At 40.7% G+C, this 12034-nt stretch overlaps 1 protein-coding gene across 1 annotated transcript in view; it reads left to right on the top strand.

Annotated features, from left to right (window-relative positions):
• The window catches only part of LOC118343223 (chloride channel protein 1-like), a 33411-nt gene that overhangs the window by 16895 nt on the left and 4482 nt on the right, over positions 1-12034 (top strand). The window contains exons 13-22 of the mRNA XM_035681978.1: positions 3047-3116; positions 4168-4278; positions 5495-5708; positions 5912-6045; positions 6236-6327; positions 7226-7318; positions 7518-7605; positions 8850-8932; positions 10685-10729; positions 11900-12004. Of these exons, the coding sequence (XP_035537871.1) occupies positions 3047-3116; positions 4168-4278; positions 5495-5708; positions 5912-6045; positions 6236-6327; positions 7226-7318; positions 7518-7605; positions 8850-8932; positions 10685-10729; positions 11900-12004 (1035 nt within the window). The remainder of the gene's footprint in view (positions 1-3046; positions 3117-4167; positions 4279-5494; positions 5709-5911; positions 6046-6235; positions 6328-7225; positions 7319-7517; positions 7606-8849; positions 8933-10684; positions 10730-11899; positions 12005-12034) is intronic.

Here is a 12034-nt window from a genome sequence, read left to right as displayed (position 1 = left end):
TTCCCTCGGGATAAATAAAGTATTTATCTATCTATCAGATAGAGAGAGTACCAACACTGGCAGCAGCATGATTCACCATCAGTTAATGAGTAGCAAAAATAAGCAGCAATAAATATAATTTATCCTGGTCTTCACCTGCTTAAAAATTTTTTTTTCTCCTGGGGTAGTTATGACTTACGACAGGACTCGACATTAATGCTTGCCTGCTTGCCCGGGGCAACTAAGCTCTGTGTTCTGGCAAGTGGAATGCTTCATGCAGTTGTTTGATCAGGCAAGTCAAAAATAAATGTGATACATTTTTTTTTTAAACCAAAACTATAGTGCCTTTTATCAGCAACGGCTTTGAAGCACATGTACCAAGCACAGGCACTTGTGTGTGGAGGCAATGACAGAAATACACATTCACACAATTTCTGCAAGATCAAGGTATTAGATGAATTACTGTTATTTGTGGGGCAAATGATTGTCTGTTGGTAATGACAGCTAGAGAGATACACACAGTATGTTCACTGTTGCTTTATGGTGCCAGTGTCATTGAGTACCACATTGGTTTTGATCCAGCCTCTGTGGTTTGATGTGAAAACAGAATCGTGGGTAAAAAATCCAAAATGGGAGTTTGGGCAACTTTATAAAACATACTACTGAAGGTCAATGGAGCAGACCATGCAGCAGTTTACTATGCAGTATATAACGAAGACTGTGGTTGTTCCAAAACCAATGGGTAATCCCAGTCCTTATTCTATACATATTTAAGTTGTACTGGGTACTGTACTGTAGGTTGTTCTAGTTTGTATAATACTGACCCACTTGGGAATAACGGTGTAACCACCAAACTAAAGCCCTCAGTTTAACTTGAATTGTAACCAAGACACAAACATGTTTCCAAAAATCATGTTTTGAAGTCAAAGGGCAGCCCTCCTCATCTTTAACCTCATTATATTCATATCTTTTTCCTTTTTTTTTTTGCATTTCTATCAATCTGTCCACCCCCAGTATTTTTCTTCATTTATAAATGGTGTGACCAGACTAGCTTCTGAGTTCAAGTGTTTCATGTATGAAAAACACAGACAGACAAAGTCTGGTCTCTAAATACTCTGAGTCCCGACCCGCCTACAGTCTGTTGGCTGTTGCAGAAAACAGGACCAAGCTGTTGCTGCCTTCTGTTTGGTGAAGATCTGCGGCTTCTCAAGAGCTCTGCCGGAGAACAGAGAGAAACTGAAAAGCAGATTACTTCCTCAGTGACTACAAAACCAAACTTTTCAGTCTATATGGAAGTCACATGACACAAAGTTCTGTTCATACCAGTATTTATATCTGACCAACAGCCATGTTGTATTGGCCAGCGTTGTGACGCTGTGAGTTTCTTTCCACCTAACCGTTTAAGAGGTCAGGATTGAACTGTTAGCTTACATCTTCCCAGCACCAAAAACCGCTGTCAGTCAACTCTAATTTTGACCATATGAATGGTTTTACAATGCAGATGTCTAAGATCATTAAAATTGTCCTCCATAGTTTGTCATATATCATTTTCCTCTTTTGACTACTCAAAATCTATTTGTGTTTTCAGACTTAACCTCTGTCTGTTTTTTTCTGTAGTTTAAAGTCAAATGCAGAGTGGCTCCCTGTAGTGAAAACCTAATTCAACCAAAACGGAGAGCAGCTGGCTGGTAGAACTCCTCTCACAACACACACTGCTGCTAGCCTTTCTCTAGTACATACTCAAACACACACTCTTGATCTTCTTCTCTCCCACATGCTTCTATCTGCCTCTGTTTCCCTATCTCCCTTTGTCCTACACATGATTAGATGTTCTCTCTTTGTCTATCCACCTGAAAAACAAAATGTCAAATTAAGTGCTAGCAAAAAAGCCAACATGCTGCTTGTGTATTTATTGGATAGTTTTGGCAGGAAAGATGAGTCAGAACCAGGAACCTCCAGCCGACATTTTTCTGCTATAATTCACCTGTTTTTATTTCCATCTCTGTCTCTCTTTATCACACATGAACGGGAACCCATATTTCTTCTGCTTATTTTTACTCCATATCCACATTGTTTTATATCAGTGTAGCTAACTCCGTGACTCAGTGTTTCTGCTCTCATCTATCTCAGGATTTGTGACACTGATAAAAGAGTGTGCTGAATGCCTGTGTTTGCCCGTTTTAGTGTGTTGTGTGTTTCTGCATGATTGTGTTGGGCTGTCAGGATTAAAAGAGAAGAAGTCAGCGAGTGCAGTCCTCTCTGTCATCAGGATAGCAGCCACCCTGTGAGAGACGTGCTAATGAGCTTTTATCTTGTAACACAGTAATTAAGTTCTCAAACGATGATGACAAATGATGTGTAGAATAGTAATCTGGACTGTTAAAGTGGTAATGTAGTGTTTTTCACCATTCCCTTCAAATCAAAAAGAGAAAGCCCAGCGTGTGGTGCCCGTGAAGGGATGCTGGTGAAACTCTCTTTCTCTGTGGCCACATGCCACACACACACACCACAGCAGCACACACCACACTGACACAGCACACACACACACACAACACACACACGCACACAAACTACACACAGAGAACACAGCACACACAGCTTGTTTAAAGGTAATCATTATCTCTGATGAGCTCTCTGCAGCCAAGAACAAAGTGTGTTATTAGGCGAGCTATTTTGAAGTTACATTCTGATGAATACAGAAATTGTTTGGAGACAAACAGTGTAAGTGACATTTGAAGGGGGAGTTTAGCGTTAATTTTCTCTGCAGAGGAGTTATGCACATTTGATTTTTTCACCCACTCAGTCCTGCACAGACACACGGCCATCTGAATGCCCAGAAACTACTACCGCACTCTGCAGCTTCACTGGAGCAGCTGTTGATTAAGTGCCTTGCTCAAGGACAACCAAGGGTGATTGGATCCCCTCCCACCACACACACACAGTTTGCTGGCCCTTTGATGGTGTCCACAAGTGGTTTCTATATTGATAGATTGAGGGTCTGTACACGTCCGTCAAGCCATCCACAGTTCCTCTGTCTGAATAGTGTGGCATGTTTCTTGTCTTGCAGTTCTGGATGTCTGCAGTGGCCACCACCATGCCCATTCCCTCTGGGGCCTTTATGCCTGTCTTCATACTGGGTGAGCAAAAACACTTGTAGCCTTTATATACTATAGTTACAGTTGCATTAGGATGGCTAAAATACGTTTTTTTGAGTGGAGAGCATGTGATTAGTGTTATGAATGTATTTTTTATGTAAGAAAAAACATTTATTTGCCAATTTTTGCCCATTTGAGTATTGTTTAGAATATTTTTAGTCATTGTGATTATACTAAAGTTCTATGATTTGCAACTGAAATCTTGTTTTCCCTTGTTCAATCGTTGTATCTGAAAGTTCCTGTTCCATTAACTTTCACATTAGATATCAGGTTCTTATTATTCAGATAAACATTTAAGGAATCAGTGTTTATTTGCAGTAGTTTGCAGTTCATCTGTTGTTTTTGTAGTGTGAAAGACTTCGGAGTGTGACCTTTACCAGTATTTCACTTTAAAATATTCATCATTACCAGCCGTAAACAACTTCAGATGAATAAACTCAGTTCTAGATACGGTGTGTCATGTTGTATGCGTGTGGGTATGCATATGTGTGTGTGATCCTCTATGGTTTTGGCCTTTCACGCAGAGCAGAGGCACAAAGCATCAACATTTTACAGACTTTTTAAATTAGATCATTACAGGAGCTTCATCAAAAAAGAAAAGCAGGATTGTTGCTCTTACAGGCGTTCCTCTCTGGCCCGAAGTTTTTGGACATAATCCTGTTGGAAGTGATTTCTTTCATCAGCCTTTCCACCATCTGCTGTCACTAGAAACACTGATGAGTTCTGTGTGCTCTGCTGATAAACACTGAAAAATGCAGTTTACAGACCAATAGTGATATTTTTGTTTGTCTACATTAATCATACAGATGTCTCAGAATTAATGTGATATTTATTTTATTATAGTAAAAGGCTGCTCACGTAAATCTTTCGAGGTATATCAGAATGAGCTTTGTTGGCCAAGTACGTGTGAACAATTTGAATTTTGGTTTTAAGTTCCCCTCATACTTACATACCTCATACAACACAGAGGCTGCTATCTTGTTTTCACAGCTTTTATTTTTTAGCACTTTGAAAGGTAACTTTCTTCTTGCAGGAGCTGCATTCGGCAGGCTGGTAGGAGAGATCATGGCCACCTTGTTTCCGCATGGGATTGTGTTTGATGGCATCCTTTACCGCATCATCCCTGGAGGGTACGCAGTCATTGGTTAGTCTCCCTTTCCTCCCTTTCTTCCTTTAGTTTTATCACATTTTGTCAACTGCAACTTTTGTTCACCTTCCTTCAGCCTCCAATTATGACTAGTTGTTGACATAGCAAGAGTAACACGCAGGGGCAAAGTTTGAGAACCAGCATACCATCCTGGTTACCATCGACCTAACAGTATATCATGTAATCCAGGCACATCCTCTCAAGTACAAATAATCATCAATCAGCACTGCCTATTTTAAAACCCATATCAACAAAGCCTTACTGTCAAGCTGTCCACCTCCCTTCTGCCTCCTCCCTGTGCTCCTCTTTCTCCTCCTTAACTGTCTACCTCCTTCTCAGCAGTGGTCAAGAAGTCCTCTTCCTTTTCTCCTGTCACTTTTCTCATTTTCTTCCTCCTCCAACTTCTCCTCCTCCTCTCCTGTCAACCTCTCTGGCCCTCAAGTTGTCACTTGTTGTCAAATTGTCCTCCCCACCCAATCTTCCTCATCTCCTTCCCTTCGTTGTCTTCCTCCCCCCTCCTCCTCTTCCTCCTTTCCATCAGAGCATGTGGCCACTTTGCTCTGACAGTTAAATGTCACTGTGGGCTCCCTCTGCTGTCCTCACCTCAGCCACTGACCCAGAAACGCGGCCGTCCTTCAATCCTACTCCTGTTGCCCTACAAAGCCCATCCCTCCCTTTCTCCTTTGATCCCTCCTTACTTCCTCCTTTCCTTCCTACCTCTGTCCTTTGTGTCATCCGTTTTATCCTTCTCTCTCCAATATTTTTTTACCTTTGTTTGCTTCCTGTCGCCACTCTCATACCTTCTTATTAATCTATTTTTGTTTCTGGACCCTTTTGTTTGCTCTGCCTTAGCAGTCTTTTGTGATTCTACCTCCCTCATTTCACCTGCACACTATCCCATGATATTTTCCCTTTTTCTCCTTTTTCTTCTATCCATCCTTTGTTTTCTTCCTGCCTAAAATGTTTCTATCCCTCTTTCTCTCCTTTGTGCCATCTATTGTACGTTAACATTTCGTTTATTCCCTCTATCCTGCCTCTCAACTCCTTTTTCGAAACTGACCGTTTATTTTTAGTTTTTTGTCATCCTCTTTCTTCTTTAACACCCATCCTTCCACCCTGTTACTCCAACCCTCTCTCTTTCTTTATCCATCATTTACCCCCACCTCCCTCCCTCCTTCCTTCCCCTCATCATCCCATCCCATGTCTCTGACAGGAGCGGCAGCTTTGACCGGGGCTGTGACTCACACTGTATCCACAGCGGTTATCTGCTTTGAGCTGACAGGCCAGATCTCCCACATCCTCCCCATGATGGTGGCAGTTATCCTGGCCAACATGGTGGCCCAAGGCCTGCAGCCCTCCCTGTACGACTCCATCATACAGGTCAAGAAGCTGCCGTACCTGCCAGAGCTCGGCTTCGGACACATGAGGTTTGTGCTGATTTTCTCACGGCAGATGTCTCCATGTAAGGGAATAAAGAGGTCCTCTTCTGCTGTAGAGCTGCCAAATGGTCAACGCTGATTGGTTCTTTCTAGAATTGTTTTGTTCTTCACAACCTCAGTCTGATGTCCTAGATAAATGCACCATACATGTTGTTTCAGCTCACCTCTGCATCTGTGTGTCTCTCCTACAGCCAGTACAACATCTTTGTAGAAGACATCATGGTCACAAAGGTGAAGTTTATATCCTCTCAGTCCACATACAGAGAAGTCAAACTCCTGCTGGACTCCTCCTCACTCAAATCAATCCCACTAGTCGACTCAAAAGGTAAAATCATTAATTATGAATTTAATCACTAAGCTACATAGACCCAAATCTTAACCTACTTAATGTTGTTAAGGAATATTTTTGTCAAAGTATCAATGAAGTCAGTGTGAAAGAGCATGGCAGCCCAGTCTGTGGTTGTTCAAGTATTTTTTATTATTTTTAGTATAACACTTTTTCCTTCTGCTTCCAGATTCTATGATCCTATTGGGCAGTGTCGACAGGTTGGAGCTTCTGGCTCTCTGTGATTGGTGGTTGTCGCCAGAGAGAAGACTCCTGATGGAGGTGAGGACAGTCAGAGACCACACTTTTGTTAGTTGGTGTGCAGTGTCTTAATCAAAGACTCTATGACATGTACGAAAGTCCTTCCCATTGTTAACCGACTCAGTTAGGCTTCACAAATTCCCAGGTTTTCTTAATTTTACTTATTAAAATATATACAATATTATAAAAACTTGTACACTGCAGATTACATCCTGTCGGTTATTTTGTATGCAGATATAAAAGTAATTGTTACTGCAATAACTTTTTACCTAAATAGCAGAGCAGGTTGTGTTTAATTTACATGATGATTATGTCCCTCTTGTTTTTAGTGGAAGCTGTTTTTGCCAGTTTCCATGGCTACGAAAACAAAAACATGCAAGCCATCTGATATGAAATTAGGGATTTAAATATCCTTCCTAGGACTGTATCCTATCCTATCCTTAGACCTGATTTGGATATGGAAAAAATATATGAAAGGAAACTCCAATCCAAGAAACCCCAAAATGATAAATAATTGATAAAAGTTTCATGATTGTGGATCCTGACCTGGTGAAAGGCCACATCATTTAGAGTAAGCAGATGTTTTCTGTAAGATGAAATAAGACATGAACAGGATGGATACATGCATACTGCAATAACCAAAAGTAGAAATGCAAACATTGTATAAGACAAAGCTGCTGCAACCAGGCTTTATTTAGTATTGACTCCACACAGGGAAGTCAAACAGGCGTATATTAAACTCTATATCACCTCAGAAGCCCAAAGGAGAAACATCAAATATGTAACATGTTTTAATGAGTGAGGCAGTAGAACTAAAAAGGACACACTGGTGTTAAACCCAGTAGAATAGTTTGGTATTCACCTGGAATTCACTTCTGGTTCAGTCTGTATCGATCTGTTTACCTGGATTTGGATTCAGGGTCAGAGCCTACAGGAGCAGAATCAGTCTCAGAAACACAGCTGGGAGTCCTTTGCCTTCGTAGATGATGAGGAAGAGGAGGACGGAGAGAAGGTGGGGCTCCTATTTTTTTACATTTCTTTTCAAGCCATGAGTGTTTTCTTCCTTTGTGTCCTGAGTTTAGTCTAAGATGCACAATATCTTTTTACTTATTTTAAGACCTGATTTTATTGTCCAACATGTTTTATCATTTGTTTTAAAAGGTGCTTTTATTAATAAGGTTTACGTAGTTATGTCTAGTTGTCGTCTGCAGGGCAGCCCGGTGCAGGAGGAGAGGAACGGCCCCCTGCCTCCTCCAAAGCCTCAGGAGCCTTCATTAAACCACACTGCTTCTGTTTCTGGTAAGCTGAGAAGATTTCATATTCCTGAGTACATTTTTAGTTTTTTTTATGTCAGTGGCAGTGTCATAATCATACATTATCTCTGCACTAGCTTCCTCTGGTAAAGGAATAAATGGAATTAGCATAGTCTTTATAGGATGTGATAAAAGCATGGACTACTTTCTCCAGTTGATGCAAAGGATAGGCCTTACTTGCTCCAGTTTCTTGCCTTTACCCACTTGTGAATCCCAAATCAAGATCAACATCCAGTTTAATGCAGAAACAAATCAAACTTTGGAGGACAATTACAATTTCTGATTTCTTTTTCTTATCTCACTTACACTTGTAGAGTTTTGTGACATGGAGTTGAAGCCGGGTAGTGAAAGCCTTATGGGGCTTGTCATAGTAATATTGATTCTTTCAGACAAGTTTTGCTCACTAGGGTGATGTAACAGGATTTATTCTTTGCTCTGTCTCCCCTACTTCTCCTCAGAAAAATATGTCAGCTAAAATGACTAAGCATTTAGTCAGAGCCCAGATGGTCTATGAAGCTAACCGGGTTCTCATATGTGTTAAGTACATTAGTGCCCAGAGGACACAAACACATCTTGTTAGTGCTTATAAAGTATGAAAGGAGAAACCCTGGGAATTAATCGAATTATGAGGAACAGTGTTACATTATAGCAGCTTTAATGCCAATCCAAACACACGCAGGTCAAACACAAACACATGCCATACATTTTTAGTCATGTCATTTTCTTGTCGTGTCACATTTGTTCTCCTCTCTTCGTCTTACCATGATGCCACCTATATGTCCTTCCAACCATTTATTTCACAAAATAAAAGGGCTAAATTGTTCTAGTTAATTAATTTGTCTGCCTTTCACACTGTTTACCACATAGACTTGAACAAGTTTGTCTGTCTCAGACCTCAACAGATGTAAAAAAAAATTGGAGTTAATAACTTTGCAACCCTAACAGTGATGAGGGAGGGTTTGGCAGCATGTTCGCTGCAAGTAACCAGATGGGGTGTGTATATCAATTGTGGCATGGTAAACTAGCCTATCACATGCAACAACATACAGTCTCCCAGTGAAATGGTATCCAGGCAACAACAATAAGGAGTAGCTTGGGTTGTTGCAGTCTCTCAAAACCTTCATTTGCAGTTATTCTCTATTCCAGAAGCTGCAAGTCTTTCAAAAGCTGTGTTTGTATAATTTATTGACCTTCACCAACTGCATCTCCCTCTTCACCTCTCTCTCCCAGAAAAAGGTCCTCTACAGTCTGTGAGGAAAACACTCAGGAATCTCTTCACCTCTAAGAGCAGACAGACAGAGGGACAGTCGCAGGTTTGTGTGTGTGTGTTAATGCACTTTGACTAATGTCTGCCCAGTCCCAAGCACACTTGTCTCTACTCTGTATGTCATGTTGGTAATTTTGCTCACTCACATCCCGTGTTTCTACATGTCTGTGTATTTTCTGTCTTTGTAAACCTTTGTGCCCTTTCTCTGTTCAGCTAACTGTTCAGATATGTCTAGAGTGTACTCAGAAGCTAAGACATTTTCCCTTGTGTCATGAATCACTGAAATGCAAATAACCCTATCCATTTGGCAAAACCACATCATCACACTGGCACTGCTAGGCTATAAATATTTATCCATTATTTTTTGCAGGGCAAATTTTTCATTATGGGGTCTGCTTTCTATTCAGGCAGATACACACTTATCTGATTGACAGAAGCACATGAATACATAACTGCTTCCTCATCCTCAGACAAACTCCCCGAAGTCGAGCCTCTTTTTTTCTCCTACCTTCTCTCATATGGAAATAGGGAAGCCAGATACTGGAGGTAGAGTTATTATTCAGCTTGGCGGTGAGCCTGGCTCACAGGGAAAGCAATACATGTCATCTGTTTATACGAGCAGGAATGAAAACCACATTGGCAATAAGCATATGCTTGTAAGCTTGCAAGATTAGAATTTGATTTCTGTTGTGTCGACTGCTGTGGCTTGTGAATTACCATTCTGATTCTCTATTATGTGTTTGGATTCAATCCTATTCCTGCATGGGGATTGTTTTTACAGCAGCGTGCCACAATTCTACAGCCCTAAATATCAAATAGACTCACAGTAGGAAGTTGCCACCAGCAATCAAGCCAAACTATGACTGAACTCTGGCTGTGAATCAGGTTTGTCCACTTTACCAGCCACTGATGGCAGGTAACCAGGCACTGACCTTTAAAATATTATCTGGCTGGTGTAATAGTGTCAGCATCTTCTTGCGTTAGTATAATTGCTGTGGTTCCAGTGATACACAACAGGAATGCAGAAATGCAATCACTGACTTGGTACAGATGAGATAAAAAACATCATGTGAAGTTGTAAATATGTCTTTTCATTCATTTGTGTTTCGTTGACCAAGTTAGCTCCTGGCTGCGAATGGACATAGAAACCTGAAATTCGTTGCACTCTGTTAGCAAGTCAACATTTATTTTGTTGCTTCAAGGACAGAAGCAAGTGAATGAACGAGGGACATCGCTAATAAATTCAGATTCACATAACAGGTCACAGCAGGTGTTGGCCTGAATTTCACCTTCTGCATCCAGTTTACTCACAAAGCTGTAGGATGTGCTGTGAGGCTGAAAGATGAACAGAAGAAACTGGATGACAGCAGCCTGATTACAAAAAATGTGTGATTGTGATTGGTCACAATTGCTGTGAAAAAGACAGAAATCCAATTTGATAAAATTAAGAATGATCACTTGTTGTATTTGCTTGTAATATTCAAACTATATTTTATGCATTGTAGTGTGTCTTATACAGATGGCAGATATACATGAATCCAATAGTAAATATTGAGTAATCAGATTACCCAACTAAAATGAAGTTCTGTGATGTATAAAGCAATATCAAACAGCTTGTACTTGTACTGGTTGTTCATTTCCTTTTGCTCCCCTCATGTAAGATTCAGATGATGCTTTCTGGATTTAGAGGTGACATCCAGCCCGGCTCATAGGGACAGAAGTGACAGAGGATGTTTTTATAAAATCACTCACAAACATGTCTCATCTCTCATCTGTCTCTTCCTTTCTTTGTCTCCAGGAGCCCTGTCCTCCTCCCATGTCAGACACAATGACACCAGAGGAGGTATGGTAATGACAGAGGGGCGATGGATTTGCATGGTTTTACACAAATGTCTGCTTAATTATTTACAGCATTGTGATCAAATACTCAAGCCTGTGTTGAGTCACCAAACTTTTAGCACAAAATGAGTAAGTACAAATTGGTTGACAGCAAGATCTGTTGTTTTTTTTCATAATCTAAATTCCATTTATCATTTGTTATATTGTGGATCTCAGAGACTGAACCAGGGAATATTAAACTAAACCCTTCTGCATGACTAAATATAAGAAGACATAAACTTGGGTGAACTGACCCTTAAAAAAAGAGTGAAAATCTGATTTTAAAACATCAGAAATAATAAACCTTGCCTGTGTCTGCCAACAGTATGAACATCTAAAAACACATTTACAGAATGAAAATGATAAATTTGCCCCTGTTTTAAGCCTGTTTTAAAGCAAGGAATGGTATGAACATTCCCAAACGAATCTTTATTTATCATCAAGTCAGTGCTGGTAAACGATAGTATTAACATTCAAAAATCATGTCACAGTGTGTCACAGGTGTTAGAGATCTGTGTCGCATTTGTGGAGAAGATTCAGATTTGGGGCACCTTTTAACTGCAGTGTGAACACACCCAGAATTTTAAATGAGACATCTTTTTTTGTTAAGAGCACCAAAACAATATTGTGCCCTCCAGCCCTGTTCTGTCTGCTTCTCTCTCTTTTCTCTTCCTGGCACTTTCCCAAAATGCCCCATAACATCGCCCTGTAAATTCTACAAGACTGCTGCCCCTGTCACAACAGGCTGAGGCTTGTAGGTAAAATCCATAGAGAGGCTAAAAGGTGTCATACATCCTAAATCTCAGAGGGGAGACCAGTGACATGCAAGGACGCAACACAGGGTGTCAAGGTTTTTCACAGCAGCAAAAAACTCCTTAGTAGTAGCTAACTACACCTCCCTCCTGCTTCCACACACAGATTGTACAAACGGACACACCTTCACACACACTGCTCAGTGTAATGATTTATTTAACAGTGAATAATGTATGCTATACTGTATGTATATGACCCATCTTAAAAATAAATGCTGATCTTTACCTCTGGCTGAACTCACACATTGGAATAGAAGAGAGAAACTCTGGACTGATGCCAGCCCGTCCACCTATGTGACCTTGCTTCTTATTTGCTGCTGCAGATCAAAGCGTGGGAAGAGGCAGAGATGGACACACCGATGGAAATCGATGAGATACGAGTAGACCCTTCCCCTTTCCAGCTGGTTGAGAGAACATCGTTACACAAGGTTGGTGGAGACAAACAGGCATTACAAAAG

The sequence above is a fragment of the Morone saxatilis genome, unplaced genomic scaffold (assembly GCF_004916995.1).
Source record: "Morone saxatilis isolate NCDOM2014 unplaced genomic scaffold, NCSU_SB_2.0 Contig9, whole genome shotgun sequence".
Lineage (NCBI taxonomy): Eukaryota > Metazoa > Chordata > Actinopteri > Moronidae > Morone > Morone saxatilis.
The sequence above is the reverse complement of the archived record's forward strand: the minus strand, read 5'-3'. Positions and strand labels throughout refer to the sequence as shown.